The sequence below is a fragment of the Lagopus muta genome, chromosome 16, assembly GCF_023343835.1.
Source record: "Lagopus muta isolate bLagMut1 chromosome 16, bLagMut1 primary, whole genome shotgun sequence".
In the NCBI taxonomy this organism is placed as follows: domain Eukaryota; kingdom Metazoa; phylum Chordata; class Aves; order Galliformes; family Phasianidae; genus Lagopus; species Lagopus muta.
The window spans coordinates 13733816-13755592 of NC_064448.1; the positions used below are offsets into that span (position 1 = coordinate 13733816).

Genomic DNA, 21777 nt, shown 5'->3' on the forward strand with positions numbered 1-21777 from the left:
TCTGTGTGAGGTTAAACTGGTTTGGAGAATTCAAAAATACCTTGCAGCACGGGGCTGTGTTGTTTGGGGGGTTAGAGTATACATGGAGCCTGAGTCTGGCAAGTTGCTACCAGTGTTGGCCCTGCTGCTGTCCTTGCCATGAGGAACAAAAGAAATCAGAGGACGTGCAATTTGTATTTCAGGGACCACAGAAAATCTCTCCTGCTGATGAGTCCTTTGGTGATACTTATGGAGAAGAAAACGTGCACTTTGTCAGAGGGCTTGAATTTTTGTATGTGCCCACACTGTTAGAAAAGCATCACAAGTGTCTTAGTGTCAGGAACGCATACCTTTGTTTGCTTAGTGATCATAACCACGTGTACAGAGGCTGCAGGGTGGCACACTTGCTTTGCTGGCTTGAACTTAGCCAAGGTGTCTGCTGTCAGCTGGTGGCTGTTAGCATGTGGCCCGATGGCTCTCAGCTCAGTGGGTTTCAGGGTGGTGCGTTGGGGCGGTTGCCCCTTGGCTTGGTGGAAGAAGGTACACAGGGCTGCTGTGAACACAGGGTTTGTTGTCCCCGGAGGAGGTGAGGAGCTGCGTTAGCAGCCTGTGTTCTGTAGAATTGCCAGTCAGCCTGTGGCTTATCTCAAGATACTGCATGTGGTTTGTGGACTGTGTGTCAAATTCCTTAGTGTAAGTCAAGGTAAGAGGCCTTCCCTTCTTGAAAATACGAAGGATATTCTCAGCACGTGATTTCATAGCTGCTGATGGTGAGCACTGTACAACAGACAGCAATTGGAGTTAAATCTTTTCGATTCCTGTGAAGGTTGAATTATCTTCATAACTGGGACCTGACATCTGTGTTCCTTTGGACAGAAGGCTACTGCATTGCCTGTCACTGAGTTTTGAGACATGTTCAGGTTTAAGTTCCTCTGGATGCTCTATCTGGCTAGTCACCATGGTTTCTGCATGGCTGAGATGGTTGAGCACAGTTCTCCATTTTACTACAGCCTACAGTACAGGCTTGTGTTGTTGCTTGGTAACCTCAGCGGAGTGCAGGAACAAGTACTTGACAGAGAAGTTACTTATGAGGTGTGTTGTGTGCTCTCAGCTTTTTTTGAAACCACATCAGGATTTCTGTGACAGGGACAAGACGGAGATGGAAATGTTCTATGGTAGTGAAGGCTGGCTCAGGGGGCAGGGAGCACAGAGGGCATAGCACACTGCACGTCGTGCTGAGAAAGAGGCTGGGGAATGTGCACGTTCATAAATAAAATTAGTTGTGGTCATTACAGTTGCTTTTCATTCTTTTGGGGCCTAATTTAGAAATTGACCTGCTTCGTGTTAGTGAGGTTTGAAAGTGTTCTGAGAGAAGACTCCATTATTGGAATGCTTAAAAATTTAGGTCTTGTGCTGCAAGTTTAGTCTGTACACTTTCAAAACAAACAAAAACAATCCAAAATGTATTTAATAACTATTACTGCAGCAAGGTACCTGGCATGTGATTGAGTATCTTGGGACTCTTCCAAAAACGTATCACTGGTGGCTGGAGAATATTACAGAAATGGAGTAACCTTTGTGCATTGTAAAAGATGCAACATGTTCTTAAACAGAAAAAACTTCCTACACTTTCACTCTTACAAAGCTAAACAGCCTCATGGGTGTAAAACAGGCCTTGTTCCACCTGGAGACTCTGTACGTGGCTGTGAGCCTGCAGGAACCATTTTGGAGAGCTGGTGGGATCAAGATGGCCATAGCATAGTTCCAATGGTGGCTTATGAAATACAGTTGGACTGCTGGGAGAGGAGAAAGTTAGGAGGCCTAAATACCTTGTAGGTATTTTTCTAATGGGATTTTTGTTTTTAAGTTCTGTGAGATGCTATTCTGTAAATAATTCTGGAATTCAAAGCAGGCAGGATGGTAGATAACCAGGAATGCTTATCCGACTTGTTTACACGTCTTGTCACCGTGTGCTGACACATTTCTGCTTTGCAGAATGTCTGCTAGGACACTGGTGTCCCAAATATTTTAAGAAATACCTTGATCTTGTTGTTTTTGTTGTTTTCAGCTACTGTGTACCATGGGAAAAGATTTCTTCCTCCTCAGACAGTTGTTGTGTCCAGTCCACTAATTGTGAAAGTCCCCAGAAGTGATTACCATTAGTGGCAAGTCCTCCTAGCATAGAGATGGACTTACACTGCATTAAACTTGTTCCTGTAGGAGACGTTGGTCCTTGTGAAAATGTAAAGTCACTTTGTGTCTCACCAAGGAGTATTCATTTCTGGTTTTAACAGTTCTTTGTGGGAGGGGGAAAAAGAGCTATTTTGTAAGGTCTTGCAGCTCTCAATTTCAGTACGCGCCCAGGGAAAGGCAGCAGTGAGCTGCCAGCCTGGATGAAAGCCACCTTTATCGTGGTCTTGTATAGGAAACTTGAGCTTTTTGTATCTTTTCTGCCTTCTCTTGTGGCTGATGTAAAGTACTACAGCAAATGTCTGAAGAGTAATCAGCAAGTAACTAAAATTATTATGAACCGATCCTTTTTACTGTATTTATTCGTGAAGTTCTAATGCAGCTTCGTTATGGAAAACTAGGGAAAAAACCATCTGATGGCCTCATTGCTGGATTTAGAGTTCCTTTGGTCTGAAGGGATCCGCCTGATTCTGAAAGGGTCAGAACAAGATGGCTCAGTGTGCCCCACTGAACTTGAAATGTTGGTCAGGATGGAGCACTTGATTTCCCATCTCCTAAGTATGCTGACTTGGACTCCATCCTCAGCTACTGCTGACTTAAAGGCTTCCAAGTGAGAAACCTGTTATGTGTACGTCTTCAGACATGAAGAAGGATGCCTTTAGTGTCCACTGAACTTTTGAGATCCTTATGATGTTAGAATCATACATTCTTGACAAAAATCAGTGTTCTGTCAGCCTGGCTACTGGATCTGATTGACAGAGAGATGTGAGTTCATGCTTCAGAGTTGTAAGGTACTTTTTATTCTGTCCACCCTACATGCCATGCAGCCTTTGCTTTTATCAGTTTCAGCTGCCATCTTCTGTCCAGGAGTCCTTCATTAGAAAGAATTGCTTGCTGTTCATTGCCTCAAGGGGCTTGCTAAATGAGAGCTAAATAATTTAACTTCATCTGCAGTTCTATTTTCTGTCGAAGTCATGTCTGTATATTTCATGATTTTATGAGTTTTAGGTAGCAATTCTGAGTTCTTGCATTTCTCCTGGCTGAAAAACTTGTTTTTGGGTGGTATGTACTTAAAACTGCTCTTCCTCAGATGCATGGAGCTCCTATGCCTCTTCTTTCTGCTGGTTACAAAGCACACTTGAGAGCAGGCTGTGGTTCCTCTATTTCCATCCACAGGAGCTCTTTCTTCTCTTTTAGAAGCAACTGTCATCTGACTACAGCGTTGCTGATCCAAACTGTTTCTCTTCCGTCTTTCTTCAGTGCCACACTATTTCTGAAAGAATAAAGCTCTAGGGATACATTTACATTCACTGTTTCTTTGTGCTTTCTTTTTTATTTAAAAAAGAAGTGACAGCGACAAAAAAAAAAACCTTACAGGTCTTAGTCTTTAAATCAGCTTCTGCTTGAAGCTGGGTCACGTTGCTGGGACTGAGTTGAGCAGTGCATCTCCTTGGAGGTGCTCTGTAGGGCCAGCCAGGGCTGCTGCTGGGGGAGGAGAGTTCCGTTTTGAAAGTATTTGAAGTTTGGACCTCATCTTTATTCTCTTTGTAGATGCTCCTCTACACGTAGCCCTGAGGAGTACCTCGTATAGAGGTGAAAAAATAGAAAAGAGAAGAACTTCTACTGCTGTAAATGCATTAAGTAGTCACCGATACTCTGTTAGAGGGCAAACCAAGGAGAACCACGTAGTGAGATCGCTCCGGAAACCTCAGCAGAAACAAAGAGGTGAAAATGGTGCGCGGTTTTAGTTCAAAATGAACTCGCAAGCATTGTTAGGAGCTGGTATACAAATATAAAGCATTTTGCATACCTTCCTGTAAAGTGTTGATTTTTTTGAGTCTGTGGTGTGAATTATAAGTGTATTTTTCACCATTTCTTTGTCGTGGTTTCAAATGAAGAATCAATACAGCAAAACTCAGACATCTTTTTGCTGTACTCATTTAAACGTTCCTGGGTATGGTGCTTAACATTTTCGATATATAAAAATACAGAAATACTTTAAAGTGAGTGAGAACATTTTCATGCCTGTTTGCTTATTGAAAGATACCCTTGGTTGTCCAAAGCATTATGTATTTTAAGCAGTCTTGAACTTTTTGAGATGCATGAACTTAAGAAATAATAATAACTCTTCAGAAATTACTTAATCTATCATAATTCTTCTGATATAAATTCACTTTGATCTTTCCAGATAGTCTGTATTCTGTGCTTGAAGAAATGTCTGGGTGATAGCACTTCACCTCTGTTCAGTGGTACGGGGTGAGCCCTGTTTATCCTAAATCTGCTGTAATGCAGGTGGATAACAGCCATGCAGACACATGAGAATAATTTCCTACATACCGTCAGATTTCTTACAGCACTGTTTTATTTCAGATTTGTAGCGACAATTTGAGCCACTGTGAGAGAGATGAAAGAATCTGTGCGTGGTTTATCTCATTTGTAACAGATCTTTGTTTAAGAAAGCTGTTATCATTGGTCTGATTCCGTTGGGTGTTCCTTATTTGAGAGTATGGCCTGTAGAGATGAGCTGGGCCTTTCCCTGTGGTGTTGGTGGGCTGTGAGAGAATGCTCGTCCTGATCCTCGTTAGTCTCTTACCACTCAAGGAAATTAAATGGGGTTAAGATTTTTTTTATTCTTCTGGCAAAAATTCCTTTTATAAAAAAAATGTGATGGTGATGAATTTGTATGATTATGTAATACAGTTTGCATTTCTTTTTGGTCTTGCAAGTCTGAGAAGCTGTTTCTAACTAGCCAGGTAGCTGCCTTGTTGGGTCGTATTCCAGTGAGAGTTCATTAGACTTGAATGTGTTTACAGGAAATGACTTGGGGCAAAATACACAAATATTTGGATTTTTTTTCAGTTTTTTTTAAGACCATACTGGCTAGCTCAAGGGGAATAAGTATGAGACTGAGGAGCATTTGTTTTGTCACAGTTACAGCTGATGTGTTGAGTGATTGAAGAAGCATAGCTTGCCCTCTTGTTGCCTTGAAACAGATCAGGTGATCTGACCGTGCAGCCTTCCATTTCCAAGTAGAAGGATGCAGAATGTTCCTTACTGTGTTGATCTCAGTTATTGTCCTTTTCTTGGAAGAATAAAACAAGGAGAGTTACTTGCATCTCCGTATATAAGCTGCAAGAAGGAAATGGTCCCCAGGGATTCCCAAGCTCTGGAAAAATAGGAGTGTTGGGACAAAGGGAAGCCAGGTGCAGCCGGAAGCTTTGTTGGGGCACACATAAGAACTTCTTCCTCTAGAATCTCCACGCGTAAAGGGTAACAGGAGGGACATCAGGTTTGTTTTCAGCTCTGCCAAACCTGGGCTCTGCATGGCAGGCTGCTGTCCATGGCTGCTGGCAGTGTGCAGCTTCAACAGCCCTCGTTAATAACATGAAAACGAGGAACACGAGCAGCAAAGTTACAGGCCTTTGCAAGGCCTGAAGGGAAGGGGTCATAAAAACTGGCAGCTCTTTTGAGGAGATGCTGATGTTTTGTGTCCTGCATGTTTCATCACAGCTGGTAATCACCCAACCGTCACTGAGGATTCTGGTTCTCAAGGTGGGCTGCTTGTGCCACAGCAGCACAGCCCTGTGTTGTGAGTTAGGAGGTTACTAACAGCGTACTGCGGGGTTAGTGTAACACTCTGGTGGTGTTCTGTGTCCTGAGTTGGGTTCCTAGACGTTAGGCCTAGGAGAGCATTTCTGACAGGAGTGTCTTCAGCTGCTTGCTGTGATAGCAGTGATCAGTAAATGAAATGACTTCCCGGATGGGGTGGCGAGCAGCCTGACAGCTGAGTGCTCTGAGAGGGATGGAAGGCATCCTCTCACATGGCACTGTGTGGTTGCACCTCGTGGTCTTGGCAGTGTTAGGATAACTAATTTAAGGAACTATGCAAGTATCTAGACATTCTGCTGCAGAGGACTACATTTGAAAGGAAGAAGTGAGAAGCAAGTGACAGGAAGTAGCTCAGACTTGTGTGCATTGCCTGGCAGCAGTTACCTCCAGCAAAGGCTCTGAAGACATGTTTGGTGGCTGTGCTTGATTGAAAGCTATCGGCTAATTGTTCAAAAAACTAATTTTTATTCCCTTAAAAATAGTGTGGACTGCAGATGGTTCAGTTGGCTGTGCCTTCTGTTCTCTCACCATTACTGAGTGGGAGGTACAGCCAACTGAATCTTTTGTTCTCTGTTTTTCTATGAAGCCTAGCATTTAAGGAACTGGAGTTGGGAGAAAGGGGGGTTGAGTTTTTGTTCTTGTGTCAGACTTCCGTCACAAAGCAACTGAAAAGTTCAGCAGTAAGATTTTCAGTTAGAAATTTGAATTGTGGGATATAGCAGGCGCCCCAATAATTTCTAAGGGCTCAACCTTTCTACATAATTAATAAATGGGGCATTGGTGTCCACTTGTTTTCTTCTGCATGCTGTTGTAACTTAGTTATGGGATAATCACCCTTCAACTTCAAACAGGCCAATTGTGGGGGCTGGCAGTTCTAATGAGTAAGCTTTGTGCTGGTTTTTTTCCTAGTGAACTGGCCATGGTCAACTGAAGAAACCTTTAAGAGAATTAGTAAGTACAATAGGTGTGTATACATCTTCAATATTAAATTGGAATGTTGTCTAATTTCAGCTGCTAAAGAACATGAGAAGAACAAAGAAAGAAAATCAAAGGACTATGGAAGGTCCAAGGCAAAGAAGAAGAAAAAAAAGAAAAAGAGGACTAAGCCTGGTAAAGTTTTTTTCTTAGAGCAAAATACTTTGTTATCTTTTGCCTGTTACCCAGTTCCATGCTCTTAAGAGATGGCATTACAGATAAGACCATCTCCTTCATTTATCAGTTCTGATTTCGTGTCATTAAGAAATAATGAAGTTCAAATAGTGATTGGCAAGATGATTAATTTCCTGACTGAGGTGCATCGTTACTGCAGCATCACAGCTGATAACAGCACTTATAATGGCACAGAGCAAATCTAACTCTGCATTCAATGTGTTAGTCTAAGTCTGGCCTTTCATTATCTGGTATACTTGTATGCAAGACTAACCCAGTTACAGAAGGTGCAGATCCCATTGATTCACTACTGAGTTGCCTTTGTACCAGATGTTGACGTATGAGAGATAGTCATAGGCTTTCTGTTCAAGTGATGGGGTTTGAAAATGCTGATGTCCTCATTTTTCCACTGTTAGCCTTGTGACTGCTGAAATCTTTGCTCGTTTTCAGAGATTCTGATAATGAGCTCTGTTAAACCTGTCACATCCTAATTTTTCTTGGACAAGCTGTCAAGAGATAAATGGGGGAGAGAACTGCAGGTGGACTGGCTAGATTGTACTGAAATAAATAATTGTATTACATTTCTGATTACACAGTGCTTACAGATACAAGGTGTTCTGCAAGTCCTCGTTCGTGAACTTTGCACAATAACTTCACAAATAAGGATGCTAAGAAACTGCTGTCCCTCTTTCCTTGGGTTTTTGAAATGTAGCATGTTGGCTTCTCGAGACTCTCTCAAGCTTTGTAAGACCCCGATGTGTGTACCAGATGATTTGGGTACCTGTGGAGGCTGGTTGTGTTCTTAGGTGCTTTGTCCTAGCTTGTGCAAACTGCAGGTTCACCATTTCAGTGTAGGAAAAAGTGCAGCACGTCACATTTCTGAGAGTTTTGGAGCAGTGCCAAGACCTTTTCAGTAGCTAAGTACAGTAAGGTCAGTTTGCCATCTCTAATCTGTTCTTGTCAGATCTCATCAGTAATCTGCAACATCTTAATGTGACCTCATTGGTCTTTCAGTACCTAAAGGGAGCCTACAAACAGGAGGGGAACCAACTCTTGGAAAGGGTAGATAACAGCAGGACAAGGTAAATGGTTTTATGTTGAGGGAGGGGACATTTAGATTGGATGTCAGGGGGAAGTTCTTTACAGAGAGAGTGGTGAGGTGCTGGAACAGCTGCCCAGAGAGGCTGTGGATGCCCCGTCCATCCCTGGAGGTGTTCAAGGCCAGGTTGGATGGGGCCCTGGGAAGCCTGGGCTGGTATTAAATGGGGAGGTTGGTGGCCCTGCATGTGGCAGGGGGTTGGAGCTTCATGATCCTTGAGGTCCCTTCCAACCTTGGCCATTCCGTGATCTTCACATTTCATGGTCAAGAAGGCAGAGAGCACTCAAGAGTGGAGGAGCTTTGATTTATCCACCAGTGCTGAAACTGGAGTGCTATCAAGTGATTGGCACCAGAGCAGTGAGAAGTGACTTTCCAACGCTGACACGCTTCCTCCCACCTTTCTCCCCTCCCTTCCTATAAAATGTCCAGCAATATTTCTGGGGGGTCAGATTCTCAATTTTTATCAGTTGCTATGAGAGACAAGCAAGTTACATATTACCTGCTGTGTTACAACATAAAAGCTTCAGGAGATTTCCAAGGCACTGTCTCCTCGGCAGGGAGTTCGATGTAGTTTTCATTTGAAATGCTGGACTGCTAACTTTTTTCTTTTAGGCAAAAGTATCCGAAATAAAACTTTCTTAGGATGCCTGGTGAATTGTTCTTCTGAATGCAGCAGATTGTTGGATCTCAGAAAACCATTGTCAGAAAGACCTGGTTTTAAAATCAGAGATGCTTTGAACTTGGATAAATTATGCTGCTCAGTCAGGAGGAAAGGCTTGGTGGTTTGTTCCTTCAGTTTTCAAAGCAAGGCCAGGACAGCACATTTTAACTGCCATTCCACCAGTGTACTTCCTGGACTGCTTCAGTTTTGTTCAGTCATCAGCTGTGTAGGTTCACATTTCTTGAGGGACAGATAATACCAAGCAGGCTCTTGTAATTCATATTTGCAGTCCTTTTGCTAATGCTTGGTCTTTAAGACCTGAGGCTAGCATTGCAGTAATCTGTTCTTTGAGCCACAGCAGTTGAGAAGCTCAGTGATGCTTGGACATAAAGATTCTTCTCTTTTCTCTGTATACAAACTATTAACAGTTCCATTTGCTAGAGTAATTTGAGGTGCATGCAGTGACTACAGCTAGAGCAGCCTTCTGTTTTGCTGATGTCCTTGTTCTTTAGTGAAGGAACCCTGCAGGCTTCCTGCAAGTAGCTGGTATGGAGGGTGCTGCCTCCCACTGCACACAGCCAGGTTTGATGTATGGGACAGCACGTGGCAAGCTGGTGCTTCAGAGAAGCTGTTCTAGGTGTTTTCTCTGCATGTTCCTGACCGTGACTTTTCTTTTCTACTCAAATATCCCATTTTGTCTGTAGGCTAGGAAGAGAGAGTCTCCTTTGTAGCCCATGATACTGGGAAGGAAACATGTATGCTGTGTGAGTAACTGGGATGTTAGGAGAGGTCTCCAGCCAACAGTGCTTGTGTAGAAGTGGCTGTAATGCAAAAGTGTTTGTAGACACATTCAGCCTACAGAATAGCTGGATTTAGTTTAGCCAACATTTTCAGCCTTTCTGACGTCAGCAGTGAAGGATAGTTAAGCTGTATAAGGTTTTTATTGGTTCGTATGGTGTCTTTCTTGCCTCTTGGTGACGAGTCTTTCAGCAGCATAGTGAATCCTTGACTCCTGGTATGTTGAAGTGGAGGCTCCATGAATCATACGTGCCTGTTACTAGACGTTGTTTTTCTTGGTTTTTTTTCCTCGACCACAAACTTCTAACAGCAGTGCTTACAATTTTACAGAGTACTCTGCTAGTGAAGAGAACACAGATATTGCACAGGAACTTTCTCCTGAAAAATCAGTTGTCACAAAAAGTATTTCTTCAAATAAATCGTCTGCCCACCCAAGCACACTGCTGCAGTGCTCTGAGTCTGGACACCACCGAGGAAAATCAAAGACTAATGGTAAAATAACTCTTTGGCTGTTCTTATGCAGGACTGCGTCTTTCCTTTGCCCAACCTGACCCAAACTGAACCTAGTTTGGTTGCCTGAGCTAGATGTTGGTGCCTTTGCTTTGTCTTTGTCTGTATTTCCACTGAAGTTTTAGGGGTATTTTCCTCTTGTTTTGAGAACTCACTAATTTTGCACTTTTTGCAGCTCCTTATGAGCTCTGTGATAAATGTTCAGTAATTAAATCTGTTATTTTTTCCTAAGGTTTCCTTCAAAGTGATAATTGATTCAGAGTTAAAAACAGATGCTTTGCAGGTTGTATGGTATGTGTGTTGTGCTTGGGACACCACTGGCTGTGGTTGTGTATCCTGCCATATCTGTAGAACTGCATGCTTTTCTGCTGGCTTTCTCAACTAAGTAAAGAAAAGAAGCTCTCAAGTAGACATTAGTGACCTTGTAATATTTATAATATTTATAAAGCTGCTGCATTCCAGCTTTCATGATCTTTTAGTGTCTTGATATTTGCTGCTACAAGTTAGCGCAGTAAAAAAGACACGTTTTTCTTCTGCTACTCTTAAAGCTCAGGAATTGCCACACTGAACCTGTTTTGAACAAACTATTAATGATGGTGTAGAACTTCATAGAATCATAGGATGGCCTGGGTTGCAAAGGCCCACAGCGCTCATCCAGTTCCAACCCCTGCTGTGTGCAGGTCACCAACCAGCAGCCCAGGCTGCCCAGAGCCACATCCAGCCTGGCCTCGAATGCCTGCAGGGATGGGGCATCCACAGCCTCCTTGGGCAACCTGTTCCAGTGTTAATGAACAAATTTGGTGTTCCTTGAATTAAAAAAAAATGAACTGACACATTTAGAAATGTGTATCTACAAATCCAGGGTTATTTGGGAGTTTTTTTTTTTACCTTTCTGTAACTACCTGGTATTTGACTTTTTTTTTTTTATAGAGGAGGACACCATGAGTGAGTCATCGATGGACAGCTTGCTTTGGAGCGACGATGACTGCAGTCAGGATGTTGATGTAACCACAAATCCTGACGAAGAAGCTGAAGAAAGTGACTTTGAGATTGTTCGGTGTATTTGTGAAGTAAAAGAAGAGAACGACTTCATGATTCAGGTAAAGGTTCAGGTTTTGTTATTGAGGGAAGTGGTTAAGCTGGAGGAATCTATGAAAGTCTTTAATAGTTGGTTTGTCACTTGCTGGGGTTTAGTGTTTGTGTTTTGTTTTAGAAAAATGCAAATCTACAAGAAAAAGAAACCTGGAACACTTCCTAGGTTTAGGAAATATGCATTTTAAATTAGTGGAGTGGAGCTGCTTTTTTTTTTTTTTTTTTTTTGAAGCAAAACCACCTTCTTCCATTCAGCAGTGTTCTCTGCATTTGCTAATCTGCATTAAGCCATCTGTCCATTGTACTCTTGGTAAATTGAGTGTACAGAAAACTTGCCAGCCAAAGCAGTGTCTATTGTCTGCCCACTTAACACTGGTGATTAAAGGTCTCTTTGAAACTGCCCTCTCTTTTACTCTTAGTCATTCTAACCAATTCCTATTCATCTCAAAGGTTTTGGTATATATTTGACTTTGGCTTCTTTTGCTCCAGTTTACTTTTCTTCTGCTTCTCATACAAGCTGTGTGGTCTCCTTCAAAAATTCCCCATAAGCCTTAGAAGATGCAGGAAAAAAAGTCATGCAGGGACTTGGTATTTCATGCTCTTGAATGAGTTTTTCATAGTTGCCTTTTGAAGAATGAGCTTTGTTTCAGGAGGCTTACGTCCCTCTGTTTCTTATGGTGAGACCTCAGGTCAAAGTGACAGTAGTGTAACTGTGGGCTCACTGCAGATTTCAAGGTAATTATTAGATTATTTTGAAGTGTTTGTTTGTTTTTGAAAGTGTCATGATGGTGTCTGGATTACATACTTTGGGGATTACCTGCACATCTCTGTAGGTCTTGCCACAGATTGATGGCAGGTGAGTTTTTTATCTCAAAGCAGCAGTGACAGCAGTGTTTCACAGAGCACTGTGGGGGACTTATCAGTGTGTTAACGTCATTGGGTTATTCAGATGCATTCAGACCTGGTGTTCCATAAAGCATCACCTCTTCACTTCTTTGGTTTTCCAGGCAGATACTTCAGATGTGCTGTTAGTGGAAGGTCTGTTGGTCTGTCCTGGAAGCAGCAATTGCTGTTCTTGGGCACTGCCTGACAGAGTAATGAAGCTTGCACTATTCTGTTCACAACTGCAAATCCTTGGTGTTCTGTTTCCTTGAAGGCAGGCTGACTTCTGAGCCATGTTTATTTGCTATAAACATAACATTGTCAGAAATTATAGGTGGGGCTAAAAATTCTTTGTCTCCCCAGGCATCCTGTTGTTAATTTTTGTGAGGTTTAACCCCCTTAATGGAAGAGGGGTTAAACAGGCTTCTGGGATAGCTGCTAGCGTATTGCAGTGAGCTGAGTTCTTAGTGTTCAGAACTAGGAGGAATGGAGTAGCTGGCACAGCCTGCCTTGCAGGCTCTGCCTGTTTCTGGTGCCTTTGTTGCTTGAGCAGGGGCAGAAGCCTGGTAAGAGCAGAGGAGTGCACTGCTGGGGTTAGTTCTAGTGTGAAGAATTGTTGGCTTCTTCAGCAGGTGTACAGAAGCACCTGTTCTGTCCTGAACATCAGCAGCCTTTTCTCCAGTTGTCTTAGTGCAGCTGGGCTTGGGTTCTGTCCTCAGCAGTCAGGCTTAACATTTAACTTGATTGAGTGGTTTTCTTTGGTCTTCTGTAGTGCTTAACAGATGGGTTGTCCAAGAAGGTCCAACACCTTTCTTGTAGTGCTTAGTTCATTCTGACGTACGGTTTGCATTAGTGTTGGATCCTGATGCATGCTGAGATGTGCCTTGTGCCCTGGTTGGGAAGGGAGTGGTGATGAGTGCTCAGAGTGAGTGAATGGCATCTGGGAGTAGGAGAGGAACAGGAGACAGAAAGCTGTTGGTCATGACAGGAGCTGGCTGCTTTCAGAGGAGATGGCTCTATGAAGTATGGAAAGGCATAGACTGGGCTGTGATTATTCCAGCAGAAGCAGTCTCAGTGCTGGTCTGCAACTGAATAATGCAGAGAAACATCAGCTGGCCAGAACGTAGTCTAAGCATAGCTTCCTTGTAAGGTTTTGTGAGCTGCTGCTTTCTGCTTTTTTTGTGAGCTGCAGTTTTCTAGGCTTAACTAATTGGATGTTTCTTTAATACACTGCAAAGGTTTTATTTTTTAAAGAACAAAAACAAGACATTCTGTGTAATGGGAGAGCTATGTAGGAGAGCAGGTTATTTTCTTAGAGAGATGCAGATGGGCAGCATGGCAGGTACCTGCATTAGTTATAGGGATGGGAGCAAGGAGATGTTAACAAGGGCTAGCAATGCAGATAACCTAAGGTGCTGAGTGCTGTGCCCTCTGTTCCTTTTGGTCAGCCTGTAGTTTTTGAGAAAATGGTCTGAGCAGTTTGGCCTTTAATTGTTGGTGTAGAAATGTCTGAGTTAGCTCTTCAATTGCAGATCATTGATATAAGGGAAAGATCCTCTCATATGCAGCTGTGGAACTTTGATGAGGGGAACTCATTTTCAAAGGTGAAGTACTGGAAGTACCCAGAAAGTCAAAGGAAAATGTCAGTTATCGTGGATTTGCAAGGAGGAAAGATTTTCTTCCCTCTTTCCTATGTAGACTTTGATATTTGGAAACTCTAGTTTGGAAGAGTTTGCCCTAACAGAGCTTGCACTTGGGCTTGTCTTCTCTTCACGAAGATGCATGATTTCAGTGTATGGGTTTTTGGAAGAATATTGTCTTTGCACTTGTTTCTGTTGAGCTGTTCCTTCTGTCCTTGCTTATTCCTCCATAGAGATCTCACTGAGGAACACAGATGTTTGGGGCACCTGCTTGAGCACATACCTATAAACCAGACTGCTTTGACTTGAGAGCAAAGCTAGGAAGTAGAGCACTTGATCTGTGCTTGTGAGTGGAGGTTCAGTCTTCTCATGATGCATGTGTTGTGTCCCCTTACAGGAAATACAGCTGCAAGTCATTTTCTCTTCAAACTGAGCTCATTTTCATGAATGTACCCAATTAAGAATTAATGAAGAAAAAACAAGAGGCAGCATCTTTTATTTGCTTGGAAGCATAGGGAGCCTTAACATTTGATTGGATTTCACCCAGTTAAGCAGAGTTGTCTCTGTTTATCTCTTTGAGTTCATAGTAAATGTCCTGGTAAATTCAAGATAGCTGATAAAATACTCTTCCCATATCTTGAATTTGGTTTATGTTGTCTCAAGCAAATTGTGCACAAAGATTGTTCATTAGCAAGGGCACAAATAGATTTTGTAAAGCAAGTACCTGTTCCAGTTAATAGCTGTTTTCAAAGTGGTTTTGATTTATTGATTTATTTTTTTAATTTATTTTATCAATCACTATGATTTCACTCTAGTCTCCATAACTTCCTATGAAGGTAGTAGTTTTACTACTTTGCCTCCTGTTGCTTTAGAAAGCACAGGACTATGTCTTTAAGGTTCTACTTGGGCCCCCCAAAAAAGACCGGATAAAATGACATCGTCCCTTCTGTTTGTTTTTTGTACATAAACATCAGTGAACTTGTGTGTATCAGATAGGGAATGGTGTGCCTCAGCGTCAGCGCCTTTGGAGGACATGGGTGTCAATAGAATCAGGATGTTGTTGTTCTGGTTGCTGAAAAGCTGCTTTAAATGTATGTTCTATTGGGCTTGGTTATTTCTTTCTTGCTTGAAATTCATCTCACTTGTGCACGTTTTTCTCTTCAAAATCTCTTTCTTGGCTTACTTCTCAATCTCCTTTCTGTTGCCTGGGCAGGGGTGTTGATGTGGACCCAGAGCAACAGGCTCAGCCCAGCTGAGGTGGGACGTAGAGATGCAGACAGAAGGAGGGAGCTGTGTGTTTCATTGCCTGACGTACAGGGCTCAGGTGTGACCGGTCCAGGAGCTCCCTTCTCGTTTTGTAGCAGGAAGGCTGGGTCTCTTTATCTCTCTTCCTTTTAGGACAGCTTCCTCTGGCTCCTGTGTATCTTACTTTGTGAACAGGGGCTGGTCTCTGAATATCTCCTGGAAACATCTTCCTGCTTCAGATCCCCTTTTCCATTTGTAAGGCCAGACGCTAATAGTCCCATTTTTCAGAAGTCTGTTTCTCGCTGGCGGTTTCTGTGCTCCAGTTTCCTCCATGCTTGCTTAGAGCAGATGACATATGCAGAAGCCGCTGGTGCCTTCCTGTCTCTGTCTCTCTTGGCCGGAGGAAATGCAGCAGATGAGAAGGGCATTAATTAGGTGTTGGCCAGCACAACTGAGGTGCTTACCAAGCTGGTGTTTTGCAGGTCGAGGATCCTCTCGGGTTGCTTGCAGTTGCCATTTCTTCACTTCAGCTCATTTGAAAACTTTTGCCGATGTAGCCGTGGTCTCTGCATTCAGCTTTTGGCTTGTTCTCCACGATATCAAGATTATCTGCAGTTTCACTGCTCATAGGAAGAGGAACTCTAAGTGAACTCCACACCACACAGTTTCAAATTAAAAATGACTTCATATTCTTATGTGTGGTTTTGTCTCATGTTCTTTTGGCCTTCAGGCTACAGTTATGGTTTGGGCTGCTCGTCAAGGCCAGAGGGGCGAAAAGAAAGAGGCAGAAGTAGAATGTGTGGGTGTAGTTGTTCCTGCCCTGAAGCTGCAGATACAAGGATTACATGTTAAGTAGTGTCACTGCACTATAAAGTAGTACTCAGTCTTTACCAATGAGGATAAACATCAGGAAGATCTTAAAAACTTTAGGGTTTTTTCTTCTCTATGAATGGAAGTTCCCTTGTGGAAATGAACAAAATGCTAGAGGTACAGTGAAGCACTGGGTTGGCTAATTCTGTGTATTGTGAATATCCCTTTGATTTTGCAGTTATGATGTTAATTTGTTCTTTGAGGGTGAAAAACTTACATTAGAAAACTTGATATATTTTTATGTTTGCTGTCCTTGATAACATGTGCATGCATCTCCTAAAATGTTTTCATCTTCAAAGGGAACATTTTGGTACTTCTCAGGATCTCTGCTTTGACTGCATAATTTGTCCCATCTCCATAAATCGTGTGAAAAATGTGGGAAGGACTGTGATAGCATCGCAGTCTGTTTCTTTAGTATGTTGGTTTGAGGCTGCCAGGGAAGGGACGCCGATACACCTTGTTGTTTTAACATGTGTAGATGATGCATCTCTTAACTGAGGTAAAATTATTGAGCTCCATTGATGTGCCCTTCTTTACTTTAACAGTGTGAAGAGTGTCTGTGCTGGCAGCATGGAGTCTGTATGGGTTTACTGGAAGATAATGTACCTGAGAAATACACCTGCTATATTTGCCAAGATCCCCCAGGTATGGAAATTTTTGAAGTTACACAACCTTCTTATGTATGTAGCAACCATTAGTTTGTACAGTGCTGTTGCAAAGATTAAACTTTTTTTTTTTTTGCTTCACTAGCCATGTCTCTTCAGTAAAGAAATTCAACTTCATGAATCCGTAACTGAGCTCATGTGAATGCATGAGTCAATGTTGTGGAATTACAGCTGGACAGGAATGGAAATCAATGTTTAACTGTGGCCATCTGTGTCATGTTTGTCAGTAATAAGAATTGAAATTGATTCAACTGCCTGACTACAGAAAACAAATTAAAGACTCGGGAGGATTCAGTGAAACTCCTTATGATTAAAATGCAGACACATCTTAAGGGGTATGACTGCAGTTTTCTTCCAGAGAGGCCAGGCTTATGTGCTGATTAAAACAAAGCAGCAGGAGAATCTCTGGTTCTCAACAGCTGTGATGTCCTTGGCCTGTTTGGAAGAGGCACATCTATAAATATAAACAGAAGTTACCGTGGGTACTACCCACAGTCAGAGTTAATTAAGCAATGCATTTTCTACTCCTAAACATGAGGCTGAATAGTTTAGAATGTCTCAGCTCATCTTATGCAGCAGATAAAAACTGCCCTTCTGACATGGGTTGTTTCTGGCTTCCTTCTGTGTGTCGTAAAGCCTCTCTGAGTGTGGAAATGGATGAGGTTTGGGCTTGTGTCCGTGCACATGTGTGATGAGATGCCTGGGATGTCAGCCTGCCTCATCACAAGCCCTCTTGGCTTATGTCGGGGGTCTCCAAGCTTTTGGCTTGCCTGGGCTGCATTGAGTGAAAAGCAGTCATCTTGGGCTGTATACAGAATATATACTGTAGTGTATGTAGGTAATGTGTATGAATAAAAAAGTTCTGTTCCTTGTAGCTTTATTAAAATATCAAAAAGAAGGCAACAAACCATTAAACTAGTGGGTTGGACACACGGAGTTTAGGTGCTTATTCAGGTAGTGACCACTGCTTTTCTTGGCAGCTACACATTCTTCAGGCTCCTAAATTGTTTGCTTGCGGCTAAGCAGAGTTTGTGCACTAACAGTGTTTGTACTCAAAGCAAAGACAAGACACTATGCTTAAATACAGTTATCTTAGCCAAATAATTTATAAACTTTAAGGTTGCGTTTATTATAATCATTAATGCAGTATTTTGCACCCAGGGCTCTAACCACTTACTTTCAGCATTTAGTTTTGGACCCAGCTGAGGTGCATGTGCAAGCTGAAGTCGTGCCATCACACTTGAACTTCATCAGAATGCTTTCCAATGAAAGCCAATTGCAGCTAGCATTTAATTTGCTTAACTAGTGTAATCACTTTTTTTTTTTTGCTTTGAAGATCCTGAAAATTTTATTTTTTGTTTGGATTTGATTTCCAGAACAGGTAAAATTTTTGTCCAACATTTTGGCTGCAAGCTATAAAGTGGATTCTCAGTTTCAGTGAACCTTTCCTTAGCTTGAAATGAGCTCTGATAGAGTTTATGAATCTGGAAATGGCTGTGCCCAATTTTAAAAGTGTATTAGCAACCATTTTGTTGCTATTTTTAATTACCTTCCAAAAGGGATGTAATCTAGGAGTAATTTCTCAGGGTGCCCTGAGAGTTCTGTTTAGTGTGCCTGTGCCCTGGGTAACAGCACAGCCAGTGGTGCTTCCCAGTGGGTAGGCAGTGCAATCCCCTGGTTTCATCCTGCTGCCTACTGACTCTGTTTTTTCAACAAACCCCTGACTGCTGCCATTTTCTAATGAATATTAACCTGCTTGTATTGGAGACTTCTGTGCATATGGTTCTGACCTGTGCTCCTGCAACATCTCTGGCTTTGTAAGTGCAGTGGTTGGGGCAGTGAGTGGGGTGTTCTCAGGGCACTGAACCGTCACCTGGAAACAAGAAGGACCGCTGGCTCTCACGGCATTTCTGTCTGCAGAGCTGTATCCAGGCTGGCTTTAATTATACTCGAGGATACCCTGCTACAGTCACACATTTCTCTGTACATCAGCTGCATGTGCTTGTTGTGGAATCAGGGTCTGAATGCCCTGGCTTTTACAGCTGGGCCAAGGTTTTCGTGACCAAGGTACCATTTTGCTTCCCATGTACAAGTTCTTCCATCTCCCAAGTTTTGTCTGCTGTCACGAAATCGTTCTTAGTGCTGCTGATAAGGGCTAGTAAGCTGCTGCAAGACAGATCATCACAGTTACCACCAGTAATGTTAACGTGCTGTAGTTAATGCTGCATTTTAACACACTCATTACTGTTGCTTTAGGTCAGAGGTCCAGCTTAAAGTACTGGTATGAGAAGGAGTGGCTGAGCAATGGCCACATGCACGGCTTAGCGTTCTTGGAAGAAAATTACTCCCACCAGAATGCCAAGAAGATAGTAGCCACTCACCAGCTTCTTGGCGACGTGCAGAGAGTGATAGAAGTACTGCATGGACTGCAGCTGAAGATGAGCATATTGAAGTAAGCAGTGTTTAAGTATCAGTTGATATGTTCTCAATGTGAATTAGATCTCAAGAAGTAGAAAAATAACAAGAAATTCGGACTGACTTTTGTGTTTCTCTGCAGATATGTCACTGTAGTTTGAATTGCTGATGTTGTCTTGGATAAGTGTGGTGGGGAGTGTGACCTGGCTGTGTGAAGAAGTTGGGAAAATACGAAAAAACTAACAGCAGCTTTTCCTAAAGCACCAAAATAGAGCAGTAGCAGTTAGAGCACGGTGTATAACCATAGCAATGTTCTTGAACACTTACTTTCTCTATCCAGTAATTTTAAATCTTAGCTGTTTGAGTAGAAACCACATCTCTTCTTATAGCATAATTTGTTGCCCTGTAGAGGAAGAGCAGTTGGACCTTCAGCGATCTGTAGTATCTCAGTTCTGTGCAAACATGGTACACTAGAAACAAAAAACAGCACCAGTGCTGTTCATAATCCCTGGAGAAATCGATGGTCTTCTGTTTGAGGTCACCCTTGGTACTGATGACTGAGAGGTTTTTTCTAATCCACATCTAGCAGTTTCAAACTGATTGAATAACATTTACAGTTTACTCATTGATAATTTACTCAGCAACAGCTACTTAGAAAACAAAGCTTGGAGTCTTTCCACTCTCTTCAGTCTTTTTTTTCCTTAAGTTTAATCTGTGGTGTTGCAGTAATGCCACTGGCAGTGTTTGGAATGCCTAAAGCGAGAAGGTGCCAGTTGTAACATGAGTCAGATCTGAAGTACCTTTGTCTTGGGGTGACTGGAAAGCAAATATCCTGAGACCAGTCCATAAGCCTTTTCTTCTTAAGTAGCAGTGCTTTAGACTGTGACTTTCAGCTGTCAGTTGAGATTTGCCTGGTGTTGTGGTCTGGAGCACTGGACAGGTATGTGATGGTTGTTACAGGCTTTGTTCACTTTTCCCTTTCCCACCCTGGAGTTGTTGTATGGTCTGGTTCCCTTAAAGATGGGTGATCCTTGTTGGAGATTGCAGCCCCAGGTTTTTTTTCATCATTATATAAATCAGAGTGGATTTAAAAAAAAAAAAAAAAAAGACTGAATTAGAAGAATGGTTATAGTGCTGATGCAGATCTACAGGCTGGGAGAGATGATCTCACAGTCATGAGGAGGGTGTTGCTCAGTATCTAAAGCAGGTTGCTTGGGATCAGAGGCACTGTGGCAGGTTTGGTGCCAGCCCTCAGAAGGGAGCTCGGGCATTCAGCATGGGAGCACCCACCCTTGTGTAGCTGCTGTGTCATCTGCCAGCCTTCTGCCTTATGCAAAGGATCCCTTGCTGCTCTGCTCAGCAAAGAATGCCTTTAGGTGCAGAACGTGTGGAGCTAGAGCAGAAAGCTCTGGTGAGTGAGCACCTGGCTTTGCCTTTTCTAGACGTGCATTCAGGATGCCTCACCAAGGGGGTGACAACAAACAAATCTATGAATAATCTGATAGCTGTAGCTGTCCCTGCTGCTGGAATAAATAATGCTCAAGAGTAGTTCCATATTAGTCAACTTGAAAACAAGAGAAATGAGGATTTTTATAAAGGGCAGCTGGGGGAACTGTGACATGTTGGCATATCAGGTGATACTTCTCCCAGTGATCCCATGGGTGTTTAAAGGGAAGTTAGATGTGAGGGAACTGAGTCTGCCACTGTTACTGTTGGAGGGTTAGACAAAATCGGCAGATTGAATTCTGAAGCTGCTTTGGGGGGAGCTGCAGGCAAAAATCTGACAGTGAGCGATTGGAGGGGCCTTGTTTCACTGGGATAGAAATACACAATATTAATGGGTATGCTTTAATTTGAGTGTACCTGACTTACTTGTTTAAAATACTTCTACAGCTGTCCCTAGGAAAATGGGTTAATGCTGTTATCAAATTACCAACAAGGAGGAGAATCTCTGACTTTGAGGGCAACGTTGGTGAAATTTTGCATTCATATCTTTTGAAGTTTATTCTTCACCTTTTCCTTAATGCCAACGCTTGCTCCATGTACCGTGTTAGAGAAATGAAAACAGTGAACCTAACAGCACTGATGATGCACAGTGGAGGTCAGGGAAATCATCTTATTTCATCTTATTTGTGTGTTTTTGTTGATACTGATGACTGAAGTGTGTAGCATTGCAGGTGTTCTTGCTTGATTTCTTTACGTGGTAATGCAGCCTACTTTGAGTTTAAGTTTGGTGGATGTCTGACTCGTTTTATGTTTGAACAGAAATAAAGAACATCCTGACCTGAAGCTCTGGTGCCATCCATGGAAGCACATCACGGTGGATGAAAAAATCCATACGAAACACATCATTCACATTGAAGAAAACTGTTGCAAAGAGGAGACAACGAGTTATAGAACTTGGAATGGGACAGCTGAGAAACCCTCAGCCATTCCTTCTGTGGAGGAATCTTACATCACGAGTGAACACTGTTACCAGAAACCTCGGGCCTACTACCCTGCTATAGAGCAGAGGCTGGTGGTGGAAACGAGAGGTGCAGCCATGGATGAGGGTGTAAATAGAATCAGGGAAAATGGGGATGACGTCCTGTCGGAGAGGCTCGGCTGGAACCTGGACCGAGAGATATGTAAAATGGAAAATGAATCCAAACACAATTACTCCAAGGTACTTATATTAAAACAAGCCTCTCTGCAGAGAGAATGTGTGTGTCTGGCCAAGTGCAGAACTCATTCGCCCTTTTAATGGTATTTTTCTGTTTTACTTTTTTTCCTGTCACAGTGCTAAATTTAGGTTGCTGGTGCACATTTAAATAATAGATGTAATCATCTTCACCTTTTCATCCCAAAGTCGACTTTGGGGTTTTAAATCATTGGTACAGTCCGTGGAACGTGCACTGCAGTCTACCAGCACTTTGTTGCTCCTTACTTGGCTGCGTTAGACAGTGCAGATGAACACCAGGGAGAGAGCAGGGC

General features: G+C 42.5%; 1 protein-coding gene across 10 annotated transcripts in view; it reads left to right on the top strand.

The window, feature by feature from the left end:
* Positions 1-21777, top strand: part of PHF20 (PHD finger protein 20) — a 64099-nt gene that overhangs the window by 35756 nt on the left and 6566 nt on the right. For 7 of the 10 annotated variants that reach the window (XM_048962578.1, XM_048962581.1, XM_048962576.1 and 4 more), the window contains 7 exons: positions 3721-3903; positions 6790-6888; positions 9816-9977; positions 10926-11095; positions 16270-16369; positions 18646-18841; positions 21070-21469. In XM_048962578.1, coding sequence (XP_048818535.1) covers positions 3721-3903; positions 6790-6888; positions 9816-9977; positions 10926-11095; positions 16270-16369; positions 18646-18841; positions 21070-21469 — 1310 coding nt within the window. The remainder of the gene's footprint in view (positions 1-3720; positions 3904-6789; positions 6889-9815; positions 9978-10925; positions 11096-16269; positions 16370-18645; positions 18842-21069; positions 21470-21777) is intronic. The other 3 variants (XM_048962585.1, XM_048962586.1, XM_048962582.1) reach the window with 2 other exon arrangements.